Source organism: Monocercomonoides exilis (genome assembly GCF_001643675.1).
Source record: "Monocercomonoides exilis strain PA203 chromosome Unknown scaffold13-1861174, whole genome shotgun sequence".
In the NCBI taxonomy this organism is placed as follows: Eukaryota; Preaxostyla; order Oxymonadida; family Polymastigidae; genus Monocercomonoides; species Monocercomonoides exilis.
The window spans coordinates 1,484,166-1,499,879 of record NW_027150558.1 but is presented as its reverse complement, the minus strand read 5'-3'; the positions used below and the strand labels follow the sequence as shown (position 1 = coordinate 1,499,879).

The following is a 15,714-nucleotide window of genomic DNA, read 5'->3' as shown; positions in this document are numbered from 1 at the left end:
CTATTTTCAAAAAATCAAAATATTTGCATGTTTGCATATATTATTGTTCTTGTTCATTTTGAAGATGTTTCCATCTGTGGCCTTCTCAGAGTCCAAGAATCTGATAAATGATGTTTATGAACAATCCTTTGCCTTTCTGAGGGGAACATCAGAAGAGTGCTGGATGCTGAGAGACAATCAGCAGATGGGAATTGCATATTTTCCTTTTTCAATTGGGTGATGAGAAGAAAAACAAATTCGATTTCAAAGCATTTGAATGAGAGCGAAAAGAAATATTCCAACAATTGGAAGGCTCTTGAAAAGAATGAAATTCGGAGATATATTTTTCAGGAAAAAAATGTGAATGAAAACATTGAAAGAATGATATTTTAGGGTGAAAAAGGATGACGGAAAAAGGAGCATGGAAACAAGAAAAATGAGATTGACAGTATCAGTGATTGGACAATCTTCTGTTTTTGGAACAGGAAAAGCATGTGTGTTCTTTTGAAGAATTTTTTTCATCAATGCAAAACTAATAATTTTTTATGTATTTTCAAAAATTATAATTCCGTTCCTAACAACAGATTTTTTATTTTGAACGTCATTCCCAAATGCAATCCATATGAAGTTGCATTTTTGTGAGCAATGAGTTTTCTTCTCCTTCTCCTTCTCCTTCGATCTCTTCATTAATGATAGTTTTTTTAACAAAGCTGGTGGAAAGAAGGCCTTCTTTGTATTTGAGAATTTGTTGTTTGAATAGCCATCAAAGTCTCACGGTGCAACACAAAATTAATCTTCCTTCTGTTGTTGCTGTTGGCTGTTATGAAATTTGAATCTGTGCATGATGAATGCATTTTCATCAGATGATTCTTGTTCGCATTTGTTGTTTTGCTATTTCTGAGGAGCATCATCGAACTCATTTCTTTTCATTTCTCTTTCAGATTCTTCTTCTTCTTCTTCTTCTTCCCCCTCCTCATCGTTTCCTTCATTTTCTTTTTGATTTTTCCATCTTCAACATTTTTGTCAATTTCTGTCACTTCTTTAATTAATCATCAATCCTCTGATATATTTTTGTCCAACAATTCAACAATTCCACCACATGAACCAGAAATAGTTTCTTTCGCTTTCCTTCCTTTGAGCAGATCAATTAATAGGTGGGTCTTCATTTCATTTTTCATTCACAATTCTGATGGAAAAATGTCATCTGTTCACATCCATTTCATTTCATTTCATTTATCAACATCTTCTTCAACTCCTTCAACAGACAACAAAAATTGGTGTTTTTTTTTCACTTCATTCAACTCCACTCGAATTCAACAATGTTCTTTTTCTTTCATTTCTTTTCATCCACACATAACGAATATTCTTTCAATCACATTATTTCAGACGAAAATGCATGAGAATGGTGACAATTCAACATTTATTGAAAAAAGTTGATCAAAAGGCGTGCAACAAGGAATGGAGATCAACCCTGACTTTTTTCATGTGGAAGATTAATGAGGTACAGATTTAAAGAACTTGTTATCAAAACAATTCTTGGACAAAATAAATGACTGAAATGATTTTCTTCAGATTTGGCAATGTTACGAGCCTTCAACTTGTCACAGAAGATGAATCGATGAAGGAGAATGAATTGGATGAACATTCATAATTGAAGGAAAATTCAATAAAACAGCTGAATAAACAGCATATATCTTATGATTTGTCCTCAAATGCTATTTTTCTGCGATTTCTTCTTTCTAAAGTTCCATCTCCACAACTTTCATCGACTCTGCCTTCACTTGCACACATATTCACTATTCATCAGCGCATCTGATAATATCAGCCCTGTGATCTGCACCTTATTCCGAAGACTCATATCGTTGAATGTGTTCTTGCAAAGTGTCTTTTTCAACTTGCAATAAATTGCTTTGATTCCAAGAGTTCGGTCCACATGTTCATTTCCAGATGCATATCCATTGAGAAAAACAAACAGTCCAACATTTCGGCATCTGAATGTTTCTGCTCTGTCATGCCCAACAACCGAATTATTTTTCTGAGTGATGTCTCTCATGAAAGCAACGGATGATTTGTTCACGGAAGCGAAAAGGGATTCACACGCAAAATACACATCTCTTCATCTTCCTCTTCATCTTCCTCCTTCTTTCGCCAACCGGTTCATGCAGAATCAAATGAACTTTGTGTGTGAAAGAAAGTGTGGATATCCAGTGGTAGTTTGTTATGAATGTGATGATGAGACAATACTTCTCGTTGTGTTGTTGGAGAAGATGAGAAAGCCAGAAGAAAGGAAGAAGAAGAAGAAGAAAAGTGAAATCATTTTGTGGAAGGGAAGCAACTGAAGATGCACAATAAAAAGAAATGGGATGGAAAGAAAAGGAGAATTTTTTGGTGAAGGAAGAACAAAGAGGATGGAGAAAAAGTCAGATCATTTGATCAGGAGAAGAGAAAGAGAAGATGAGATTGAGTCAATTCATCCCCTTGGCGATAAATGTTTATCAGTAATTCCATTCTCATTCTTTTTTTGGAGTTGTTGAGTCTCACAGCTTGAGTGGTGATTTTGTTATTCTGCTTAAGTTTTTGAAAAAACTTCAAAAATCTTCTCTCTCAAATATTTGTTGATGAAATAATTATTAAAGAATGACAAAATATTAGTTTTTTTATTTGAATCAATCAAAGTTTCGGACTTTGTTTTTTTCTGGCTAAAAAATTGATTGTTAAATTTGTTTTGGAGTTATTTCTCAGATAAGTTAAGAACAGATGAAAAAGTGGAATATGAAAATTATTTGTCTCCGAAATCTCTCAAAAGATTGTCAGAATCTGTTTGTTTGCAGCAGAGACATGCTTGATGAATTATCGTGATGCAATTCATATTCATTTGTTGGGGATTTGAAAAATGATATTTCTTCTCCAAAAATTCAGTGGATGAATACAAACATGAAATGAATTTGAAATACAAACAACTGAATTGCATAAATTCTTGTGAGGAACATGAATATATACACATGCGAAGAACAAGAAACAACGAAAAAGGCTGGCTATCAAAAAATGAAGAACGAAAACAAAAGTGAGAAAAAGCTAATTCAAATGGAATTCTTTGAATAGGATTGAAACAAAATGGAACAATACAAATACAAATGGTGAAAACTTTTGAAACATAAAAAATTATTATAATTTCAATATTTGTCTCTGCAAGAATCATTTTCAGCTATATATAGAAGCCAGAGTTACAACTTCTTTGAAAAAAGCAAGGATTCAGAAAACAATAGAAAACAATCCATTTCAAAATTGATCAACTTTAAAAAAAATGATGAAATATCTTATTCATTCACCAAAAATAACAAAAGCCAGCTTTAAATATTCTATAGAACAACTATTATCATAATTCACAGTTGTGGCAACGCCATCCGCATGATTGACACACTGCTTTTTTTCTTTTTCTTTTCCTTTTTCACGGTATTCCTTTTTATTTCTTCACTCCTTATTCATCTCGCTGCTTCCTTTGTCCTGCTTTGTGAATATCGTCAAAAATTCCTTTTGTTAATTAATCACCAATGAGCTCAAACAGAAGCCACCACTTCCAATATCCACATATGGTGAATGCTTTCTATTCTCAGTCTGTGCGTGATCATCTCACTCCTTCACTGAACCAAGAATGCTCCCTTCTGATATTGTCCCGCTTTCCCTGTTTCCATTGTCTGTCTCTCTGCTGATGTCTATCGCATCTGAAACAGTGAGCATCACAGCTCCAGCTGGGAAATGTTGGATGAATTCTCTTTTCAGCTCAACAAGCGTCGGTCTGCTTCCACCCTCTTCCAACAAGCACCTCTCCGAAATCGCTCCCATTGACAGCTCTCGGATGCATTCAACTTTTGGTCTCTCACCATTCACTATCTTCTGTCCAGCCACCTCTGCCTCGTAATCTCCGAACGGGATCTGGAGTGTCAGGCACTCCCACAGCATCATCCCGATCGAGAACACCACCGACTTCTTTGTTGCCCCCATGTTCTTGTTGATCAGCAGCTCTGGCGCCTTCCACCTCAAACACTCTTTTTTGAAGCTATCTTCATCCTCGAAGGCAGATGAAGGAAGGGAGTCACTTTCATCATCATCATCACTGACAGATGTCACAACTGTTGTTGATGAGATCGATGATGAATCTGAGTCATCTGATAATAAGTCCGAATGCATCACAATGCAGATGACCATATGCTCAGAGAATAATACAATGTGAGGACTGAGGTTGGATAATGATTGAAGTGGGTTTTCCATTTCATCAAAAGAGTGAAGTGCAAGATTGGCCACCCAGAACAGGATCTGAGCAGCTGTCTGTTCCCTCTCCTGAAGAGTGCCAATTGCCATCTCTTTTGTCTTATTCAGCCCATGAAGCAGCATGAAAAGTGAATCCCTCAAATCCACAATAAGTTTATCATGTGGTGATGAGCACGCCATTGCATCCACCAGATTTGACATCGATGAGGTGGTTGGGCACAGATTCTCCGATCGAACAAATGTTGAATCTGAATCAGTTGTTGAAGTGGATGAAATAGATGAAATGGAAGGTGAAGGTGTTCTTTTTCTTGTCTCTTCTTCTTTTTCATCCACCTTTTCCAATGCCCATTCAGGAATCTTGTCTGAGTCTCTGCCCAAGATGTATTCAGTCGATCCACTCTCAGCCAGCAAGTGTTCTGACGATTCTGAATGCTGAAGGCTTTTCGCATATACCCTCTTCTTGATCCTCTCATCATTATTCTTCTCTGCCTCTCTTTCTGCTCTCCTCCACTGCTCCTCTGGAGACATCTCCATTGTTGTCATCTCAATCAGCTTTGGATCTTTTCTCACAGTATCATTCACAATCTCTCTCAGATCTTTATTCTCATTCTTTGCCTTTCTCCATCTAACAATGAATACCACTGCAATAATCAGAATGATAAGAAGAATAAATGCCATAATAATAACAATTAGCAACCAGTAAGATTTTCCTTCTTTTCCTCCTTCGGAAATCCTTTCATCTCCATTCACCTTGGACTCACTTCTGTTTTTCAGTATCTGTGGAGAAGTCGCAGCCAATTGTTTTCCAAACAGAATCATCACTGATACCTCTGTCTCATCTGCAATCGTTGAAATATTTTCTGATGGGATTCTTCCAATCACTTCCGTTTCTGAAACAAAACCATCTTCTTCGAAATGATATGTCTCAACCAACTCCACATCCCCTGTTTTATACACCAGTTTGAATGACAAATCACAAGGAAGAAGAAGTGTTCCCTTGAATTTTATTGAAACATTGTTTCCATTATCAATGAGAGATGCCTCTTCGAGCTTTGGGATGAAGAAAGGAGATGGCCTTTCTCCTGCTATTCCTCCAAGGGTGCATCCATCATTCAGGACCCAAAGAGAAGAGTTATCTTTCACTCCATCTCCACCTTTCAAGCTCGAAATAGTCAATGAGGCAGAATCGGAGCAAATGATATTTCGACGAAGAGAGGGATATTTCTGAACAAAAGGATTATTGCTTGAGAAATTCCCGGCTTCAATTATAACATTTCCTCCACTCATTGTTATTCCACCTTCTGGTGAATTCGATATTGTTGTGTCTTTCATCATCAGTGAAGAATTCGCTGAATGAACAAGTGATCCACTCCATTTGCAAATTTCTTCAAAAGAATTAATTCTGTCATTTTCCCTTTCTTTCTCAAAAACTCCTACAAATCGACATGAATCTATCAAAACACTCGTTGCATCGCTCACTTGGATTATGCTCCCTTTTTCAGACAATGAAATACAATTCGTGCAAGTGCAGTTTGAAAGTGTTATTTGAGCAGAAGCTGAAGAAACAGAGAGAACAGAAGATCCTTCTGAATTTCTCGAGCAGTTGTTGAATGAGGAGATTCCAATCGAAATTGTTCCTGAATTCGAACCATGAATCGCAATGATGCAGCCCTCAGATAGCTTCACTTCATCAGCCACAACCCAATTAAATGCAACTTCTTTGCACTGATCAATCACAAATATATCTGTTATTGATTCAATTTGTTCCAGTTTGAAATTTGTGATGTTAATCTCATCTCCATTGCACAGAAGCGAAGGCTTCTTGAACGAAAGGAGTGACACTGAGCAGTTGTCAACATGCAGAATTCCATTTGCAATGCTCAGCAAAGTTGAGTTGAGAGCAACAGATGGAATGCTGTTTGACTCCACAACTGTAGAGAAATCAACAATTGAAAGAGAAAGCTGTCCATTTGCTTCATGAATGATAGAACTTCCAGAATAAGAAAACGACTTGCCAAAGGAAAACTTAACACTTTCGATCCGAACACTCTCTGAGGTTGTGATAAGACTTCCCTCGTTGGTTATTGTTGAGTTCAGATGAACAAAAGAAGCTGAAGGAGATTCAAGCGAGTGTATGCTGACATTATGAGCACTGCATTCCCCAACAACAACTGTTTCGTTTGCGATTAGCAGTTGAGAATATGATGAAGGAATGATATGTTGCACTCCAACATCCATTGACTGACATGGCGCACTGAACTCTCCGCATTGCTTGCTGTCTGAGTGATTATCTGCAACAGAAGATACAAATATCGTCTCGCTCTGGTATTTTACAACCCTCAGCAGAAGATCTTCTTCATTTATAAACGAATCTGTTGTGCAGCCCCACATTGCAAGCTCCTTCACAAATGGTGCTCTGAAATCCAGCAAGAATTGCTCTTCAACAATTTGTGTTTCAATTGAGTGGCATCTCACATACGCATCTCTCCCTCTGAATGCAGAGTTGTCTTTGAATGCGATATTTGAGAGAACAAAATTCAGAGGCTGCTCAGACACTGATACGCATTCCAGAAACAGCCACCCACCTCTTCCTGTGGTTGAGCAGAAGCACTCAGATATCGTGCAAAATGAGCAATCAAATCTTCCTCCCTCATTCAACACACAAAACATCACTCCTCCTTTTCCGCACCTCGTTCCACCACATTTCTTCATCGTTGTGTTTCTTATCACCATTTTCAAAGGCTCATCATCATTGTCATTTTGGATGACTGGAATATCATTGGTTGTGTTTTGAGTGACTTCTTCGAATGAGCTCCACTCGATAACAACATCTTGTTCTTCTTCATATTTTTCTCTCCTTGAACTCTTTGAAATGCTCAATCCGCTTGCTCCATCCAGCTCAACATTCTTCATCGTCAAGTTTTTAATGTTCAAAATCGTTGAAGATAACACAGAAATAACATCCTTTGAAAAAGATAGTAATTGCATTGTCACAAATTCCAATTGAACTGTTCCACCATCTGCCTTGATCAGCCTGTAGTTAATTATTTCTTCTCCGCTTTCTTCCATTTTAGTGAATGAACAGTTTTTCACAGTCAACAATCCTTCGCTTGAATCAACATGCATCAAAACGTTCATACGATTTTCAAATGATGTTGGGATCACAAAGTCAATTAGTTCGAAATTTGTGATTCCAGAAATCTTCATTACAGCTTCATCTGTTCCTTCAAGTGATGAATAACATTCCAAAGAGCATTTATTTGTATCATCCGATTTTATTGAAATTCCACTGAGATCAACACTCTTCTGAAGAATTCCTTTTCTAATTATGTAAATATTCCTTTCATTTCCTCCTGGCAATCGATCCAATGAATAACCAATTGAAAGACAAGGATAATCTGAAAGTCCACAAATGCACACGTCTTTTCCACCTCCCTCAATAAATATCTCTGAGCCAAATGTTCGCCAGAAATACACCAGCGGGATGGCATTCGTTGTGTCACTCCCATCAAAGCCTCTCATGGAATCCAAGGAAACATCAGCAAGATGCCCAGATACAAATGGAAGTGTGTCATTTGTGATGCACTTTGTCAAGTTGAATGCTTCAACGAAAAGATCATTTCCATATTTTGCAATATTTGGTTTTTCTAAATCAAAAACAGGTGATGAAATCACAAATGAAGAATATTCATCAATCAGCTTCAGCGCCATTCCTCCACCAAAGCCAGTTTTCCCTTCTTCTCCAGCTGGTGCAGTGCATTTTGTGAATGTGCATGAAATGACATTCATTTGAATGCTCCCTTTCAACTGAGCATTGATAGCCCCTCCTCTGCTTTCATCAACCAATACAGAGCATTCATCAAAAATGCATTCTTCAATATTTATTTCACCATTTGAATTTTCATCGTTGCCATTATCAATGCTCACACAGCCTCCACTTCCAGCTGCTCTTTCTATTTCTGAAAAAGTGCAGTTCGTCATGTTCAACCATTTGGTGCTCATTGACTCGGTATTTGTTCCACTTCCAGACAATGAAATCAATGGATTTTCACTCAAAGTGATAGACGAATCAGAAAACGAATCAATTGTCAGGATTCCTGATTCAACAGATAAGAATAGAAAAGATAATTCTGATGAATGATTTTGAAGAGAAAGAGAACAATGAGACAAAGACAGTTGTGAAGATGATGAAATAAAAGTGGAATGCGATGAGAGAGAAGAAGGAAGAGAGAAAATGAGTTTTGATAATTCTGTTTCTATACTTGCTGTTATCATCGTTGAATTGGAAATTGAATTTGAATCAAAGACTGTCCAGCCACTTTGATCATCATTTCCTCTGATTTCATGCTTTTGTCCAGCAAAGGTCAATTCATCGCTCATCTGAATCATTCCACTCACAACAACTTTCTTTGTTCCTGTCAACCGTGTGAGCGAATGTTTTATTGTCAAACAAGGGAATTGGGCTATTCCGCAATGCGTATGATCAGATGCCTCAGAATTGCTCACATATATTTCTTCTGGGGTGGGAAGGAGATAAATACACGGAGGAATGGCCACACTCGTATTTCCATTATCATATCCTCGAACTTTGTCAAAAGAATCCAATGAATCTGTAACACACGAGATCTTTTTTGATTTTGCAGTCATTTCCAAATTTGGTGATAAGACGAAGATATCGCTTCCCCACTTGGCTGTGTTTGTTCCAAATGAAGAGGAGATCAGGAAATTTGGATTATCAGAGAATAATCGAAGAAGAATTCCTCCCCCAAGACCATTGGATGACGAACAAAAGCACTCATTAAAGGTCCCACCTTTCACTTTCACTTCATTCGCCTCTCCCACACAAAGCATCATCGATCCTCCATTTTCCGAACATGTGCTTCCACATCCTGAAAAGGAACAAGAATCCAGATCGATGTTTGCCTTATCGTTGGAAAACGACATCACAGATGCTCCGCTGGTTGTTCTTTCAATCCCATCAAAGGTGCATTCTGATAGTGTCAATGAAATCTCATTTGTTGAAGAAAGCGAAAACAACGAAGTTGAAGAGATAGTCTTTGCCCAGTTCACATTTTCCATCTGAAACATCCCACTCTGAACATTTATCAGCTCAGTGGTGAACGCTGTTTCTAAAGAATACTCACTTCCCGTTGAAATGTTCAGTCCACTTACATGCATCTCTCCTGCTCCAGTGATCTCAAACAGCCTTGACCCACGGTTATTCGGATGAACCGAGTTATGCACAAGGATAAAATCTCTGACTGTCAATGTTCCCACTGATACAGAAAAAAGAGACAAACCAGATGCTTCAAATTCTATTTGAACTGTTGAACTCAAATCACTTTGGCCATATATTGTGAAAGTGTTAATTCCACAATCCACATTCTTGGTTTCTGTGATCGTTCCTGTAAGTATCTCAATATCTGTGACAATATCAGGAATAAGCTGAGTCAAGCAATGCCTGATAGTTCCACAAGGATGAATTTCATTCAACCCACATGCATATGTATCAATTGCATTAGGTTGCGTTTCGGTGGATGAAACAAATCTCATTATTCCAAAATTGTTTCGAAGCCATACACTTTTATCAATCACAACATATGCATCTGTGCTAACTCTATTTGTTGTGTTCCTTGTTGAATAGCATGTCGAATCAATGTTGTTTGATGTTGAATCTTGAAGCATAATGTCATGACCTCCTTTTACACATGAATTGTTGTGGAAAAAGCAGAAATAAAACAATGTTCCATTATTGTAACTATTAATTAATATACCAACAGCACCTCCTCCATTCATTGAATAACAGTTACAGAATTTGCAATTTGAAAAAATAACTTGATCCGTGCAACCCCAATGATCTATCGCACCTCCGATCCCGTTGGTTGAGTGATTGCTTCGACAGTTATCAAACAATGAATTGATGATGCATTTTTTCTGACTTTTTGTATTTGTGGGACGAATTTCCATTGCCCCTCCATCGTTGCCGGATGAGCAATTTCGAAAGGAGCAATCGTCGACCATTGATTGCACATACACATTCTCCACCCTAATTCCTCCTCCACCGCCATCTCCTTTTAATGAAGCACATGTGCATTGAGTAAATGATGAATGAAGCACAATGCATTCAGCAATTTTCAATGCATATATTCCTCCGCCTCTTGTGGATGAAGCATTGCATCGAGTAAATGACGAATTTTCAACTCGAAGGATGGCTTTTTCATTGTCATGCACATAAAGTGCACCTCCTTGTTCGGCTGTGCAATCAATCCATTCACATAAAGAAAATGATTCATTTGCTGTTGAATCAATATGCACTTTTTTCTTCAAAGCATTTGCTTCTCTTTTTCCGTTGCATATTGATGTGTTTTTGCAAACAAATTTCTCTGAAGAAAAGGATCCACCTGAGATCCCTCCTTCAAATACATTAACAGAAGAATGAATGATGGTGTTCTCCATTGAACTCAACAAACATGAATGTTCCACGTTCCAATCACTGTTCTTGTCATATTTCACTGACATGTTCCTGAAGGCACAATGATCAATCTGTTCTCTTTTGCTCTTTCCAGACAGCAGGAAATAGTCTGATGATGAAGCAATCAGATCTGCAACGATGGAATTTCTCAAAATAACAATATTTGAATCATCAGATGAAAATATGAGGCTGGAAGGGCAAAGATTCTTTTGGGGGATCAAACTCATATTTGTGAAACAGATTGACCCACTTTGCAAAAGAAACGGAGATTCCGATTTTTGGTGAGAGATGCAGGAATCCATTGTTACAGTCGATTTGCCTGTTATTAGCACACATGTTGAAGAAGAATGCTCAATTGCCACATTTTTCAGTCCAACTGTAGAATTGTGCAATCCCAAAAATGTGTTTTTCACTGTAGAAAGTCCTGACTGGAATCTTTTCACTTCCAACAATGAAATCTGTTCAAATAAGAAATTGATATCAATCTCTGATAGATGTTGTGCATCATTAGAATAACCTGAACCCAAATAAAGAGAATTATTGAAAAAATAACAGTTCGAAAGAATACCTTTGTTTTGAAATCTGGCACTTCCAGAGACATATTGTGCTTCAAATGCCTTCCCAAGAATCAAACTTGCAAAAAGGAGCAAAAGCATTCTCATGCGGAATGAATGTTAATTTTGACTTTAAAAATTTAATATTTTCCAGATGATCAAATAGAAATAAATAATGGTTTTTATCAAAATGGAAAATTGAAAAAATCTTTCTTTCAGCAAATCATTTTGTGGGCTTTTAAAATACATCTGGGGCGCATCCAAAGCATGTGGCTTTCTTTGGTTTTTGTCAGGCATGAATCGGTATTTGCTGATGCACATGAAATTCTTTCACTTCAAAAAATAAAATAAAATAAAAAATTTAAAAAGGATGAAACTGAATGAAAGATTGAAAAAAAAAACCTTTTCAAAAAGAAATTGCTGTCCAGCAAAGTTATAAAAAGGTGAAAGTCTCTCATCAAAAAAAATGATATTAAAATCACCAGTTGAATGTGTTTTTTCTAATTGTCAAATGAATCCTTTCCAATTGCTCAAAAATGATGAGTCTTTCTTCATTCACCTTCTCTTTCTTCCACTTGTCTGCTGATCAATTGCTCTCTCTTCACAGCTTTCCTCCAACTTTCACGTCATTTCATCGATCAATTCCTCTTCTTCTCTTCCCTCTTCTTCTCTTCACTTCCTCTCTTTCTCTTCCCTCTTCTTCTGCTTCTTTGCTCCAAACATCCAAACAACCTCTTCTGCTTTATTCATCCCCCACTTTCTTGCTCCTTCTCAATTTTGCATATTTATCCAATTGATGCAAACAACCAATGTTTGTTATTCAAAAATACTCATCTGCTTTTTTTTCGAAGAAAAAATGCCTTTCAAGAAATCCTTTGTTCCAATTGAGAGAATATGCAATGTGAACCTTCTCTTCTCATATTCTTTAAAAAAAAGAAAAGAAAGAAAGAAAGAAATTCCAAATGATTGCAAAAAAACAAATAAATAAAAAAAAAGGAATTTAATGTGTTGTAATTAAAACTCTAAAATACATTTTCCAAAATAAATGAAAAATAGAAATTGATTCTTTCATTTCTCATATTTCACATTTCTTCAAATTTTAATCATTCAAAATAATCAATTTTAATCTGCAAACAAGAACAAACACAATTTGCCCTTCTTTGCCAGCTAAACATTCTCATTGCAAAACACTAATAACCCCATCCGCCTCTTCTTCCTTCCCAATCTCTTGCTCCTCGCTTTCCGTTCTGCATTGGCCCTGCTTCCATCTCTTTCTTCTTCTTCTCATGAATCTCATCCTTTCACTTTCTTTTCAATTTTCTTCTTTTTCTTCTTTTTCTTCGCTCTCTTCCTTGTGTTTCAATGATGCTATCTTTTCTTCAAGCAATTCCCATCAATACAAATTCTCGCCAAAGCCAGCGCTTTTCTGACAAAATCGTGTGTATTTCAATAAAATAAAATGGTGCATCTTCAAAATATCTCGTGCTAAAATATTTAAAAAGATGATGGAGAATTGTGAAAACCAATTGAATAGAATTTTCGTATCAATGATTTATACCTTGTGAAGAATGTCACGTGGTTGATGTTCAAGTGATGTTCAAAAAATTGCTTTTCAATGTTAAAATGCAACCAATGCATTCTCGACAAATCTGATAAAGTTGCAATGAAAATGGAAACACATTCAAAGAAGAATGCAAATCGGAATGGAATGGAATGTGGATTTGGAAAATTGACGAAATTAATGAAATCTTTTTGGCTTCACTTGGAAAGGCAAATGAAACACATTGACTATTGAAGAAAATGTTGGTGAAAATATGATGGAGTACGCAAAGGAATATTCTGTTGTTGAGCACGGTGTTTGTGGTGTTTTATCAAAGGAATCAACATCTGCTTCACTGTTGACAGTAATTTTGCTCTGACTGTTCAAAAAGGGAATGCTGGCGGACTCTACTTTTATGTGTTGCCTTTCTTCAGAATTTTTTTGTTTGATCTGGCCGTTGAACTGCACTGGCAAAATGAGGATTTGATGGTGTTCCTTCAGTTGAACAAGCCCTCGCTTTCAATTCTATTGCTTCTGCATCTTCATCGCAAAAAAGAGTAGAGTAGTTCTAGTCTTTTCTTTTTCGATGCTGCTCTTGCAATATAATCTTATTTGGATTTTACAGTTATCAGAACATTTTTAATGGTTCAAATCAAAAATATTTTTTTTTCACGAATCAGATTTGTGATACAAATAAAAATAAGTGTTACATCAATTATTATTTAAAACAGCTTCATTTTCCTTGTGGAAAATTTTTAATCCTTTTGTTTTATATAGAAAAAATAAAAAAATCAATAATTATCAAAATTTCATAAATATTCATTTTTCATGCTTTCTCTTTGATGTGGTATGAAAATCAGTCATTTCTTATCGGATTCCAGTTAAAAAGCAATTTTGAAACTTTGATTGCGAGTATTAATGTTATATGAAATTGTTGGTTCATCTTTTTTTTTGTGTTTTTTTCTAATTTGGAAATTTTTTTGATAAAAAAAAATTTTTGCTAATGAATTTTATTTATTATAATATTTATGGCATTTATATAAAATGGAGTTAAATGTTAAACTTCAGGTATTTCCATTGAATGATAAAGCACATCAGAAGATTTTTTTGTGATCAAATTTTTCAAATTAACTGGATTCACATTTTGAAATATGTGTGAGGGAAGAAAACATTTTGTAGAAATAAACAACGCCTGTTTTCAGTTATTAAAATCTGGTTTATTTTGAAACATGTGAAAGACAGATTAAGTAAAAATTCAATAATTTTTTGCATGCAGTCAAATTAGGCAATTATATCATCGATTTTTGCTAAACTATTTGAAACTATATCTTATTGTTATTGCACAAAATATCACTTCGCTTTGTAGAAATGATAACTATTTATGAATTTATAAAATAATAATGTTTCAATTTTCACATTTTTGAAAAATCTTCATTAAATGCTCTTTTCTCTTGAGAAAACAATTTTTTTCGAAAAAACACATTATTTTGCCTTATTCAAACAATATATTGAAAAATCAAAAAATCCATTTTTCATTGAATGAAATGTGAATATAAAGTTTTTGTTTAAATGATCTGACAATTTTCAAATAAACCCCTTTATAAATGAATGAGAGACAGTTTATTCGAATAAATGGCTCCTTTCTCGAATCAACCATGAAAGATTCGAATCAAAAATTGAGAGATATTGTAATGGAAAAATAGTGAAAAATTTCGATGTTTTTGAAGTTTTTTATTGAACAATCATTTTTTTAACAACTTCGATCACAACACAAGTTGGAAATATTTTTCAAAAGAGTCAATTTCCACATTTTCCCCATTCTATTTGTGTGATTATTTTTGATATTAGAGATTTTCTTACAAAAATTACAGTTTGAATATTCATGTTCAAAGGTTGAAAAAAACTAGAAAATAATAACTCATTTAACAAGAAGAATATCACATTTTTTGATCAAAAACATTGGCTTTTTAACATTTTGCATTGCATTTGTCTTTTCGTTGCAAATTAACTTGTTTGAACAGAAAAACTTTTTAATTATCAACGTCCCGATAAAAGTTAGGATTACAAAAATAATTACCCATTAATAATCGAATGGATGAGGGACATATCATTCATATAGAAACACAAGGTTGTTATTTTTCAACATTTAAAACTGTTACACAGTATTTTTCTCGTTGAATATTCATAAATATTTCTGTTTTTTAAAGTTAATTCTACTTTTCTTCATTTTCAATTATTGAACTTTATTATGTTGTTGAAGAAGCAAAACATAAATTGTTTGTTTCAGGCAAATGAGAAATCGAAATTGAATTCACAACAACTCTGTTTGTTTCAAAAAGGAAAACGCTTGACACAAAAATTTTGTTTTCACTCTAAATCTTTCCAATCAACAAAATAGGAATAATTTGCGCACTTCATTTTCTTCAAAAGAGGAAGGATAGCTATCGGTTTATTTGTCCGAATGCAATAATTTGTTTAACAAAAATATTTGACATGTTGCTCATGGCTATTGCAAAATATCTTTCACTTCAGAGAATACAGATTCTTGCAAATTCCTGTTTCATGGTTAGTACTTCATCTCATCGTTTTTGTATCAGACAATCTGAATTTCATCGTTGAAAAGGAAATGAAGATGAGTTATCCTGCGTTATTCAAGCAAGAACTCAGTTCATAAACTTTTTATTTTTTAATAGAGGAAATAAACAACTCTGATTTCATTATTCTAACGAGATTACTTGTTCATGCTGAAACGTTATTTTGTTTTAAACAGATGTCTTTTTGAAAGAATTAATCAAAAAACATGAACTGATATGGGCAATTATTTTATATATCATATTTTTGCCATTCAGAGAATTCGGTTCGAAAATATCTTTTGAAAATCAACCAAAAAATACTGAAAA

At 35.1% G+C, this 15,714-nt stretch overlaps 1 protein-coding gene across 1 annotated transcript; it reads right to left on the bottom strand.

The window, feature by feature from the left end:
* Nucleotides 1–3,609: 3,609 nt before the first annotated feature.
* MONOS_14939 (uncharacterized protein) lies at nucleotides 3,610–11,732 on the bottom strand (the record flags this gene model as incomplete). The annotated part of the gene is made up of 3 exons (XM_067867781.1): nucleotides 3,610–11,237; nucleotides 11,522–11,607; nucleotides 11,677–11,732. The coding sequence occupies 3 exons, from the start codon at nucleotides 11,730–11,732 to the stop codon at nucleotides 3,610–3,612; spliced, it is 7,770 nt and encodes a 2,589-aa protein (XP_067730921.1).
* Between the last annotated feature and the right edge of the window lie 3,982 nt (nucleotides 11,733–15,714).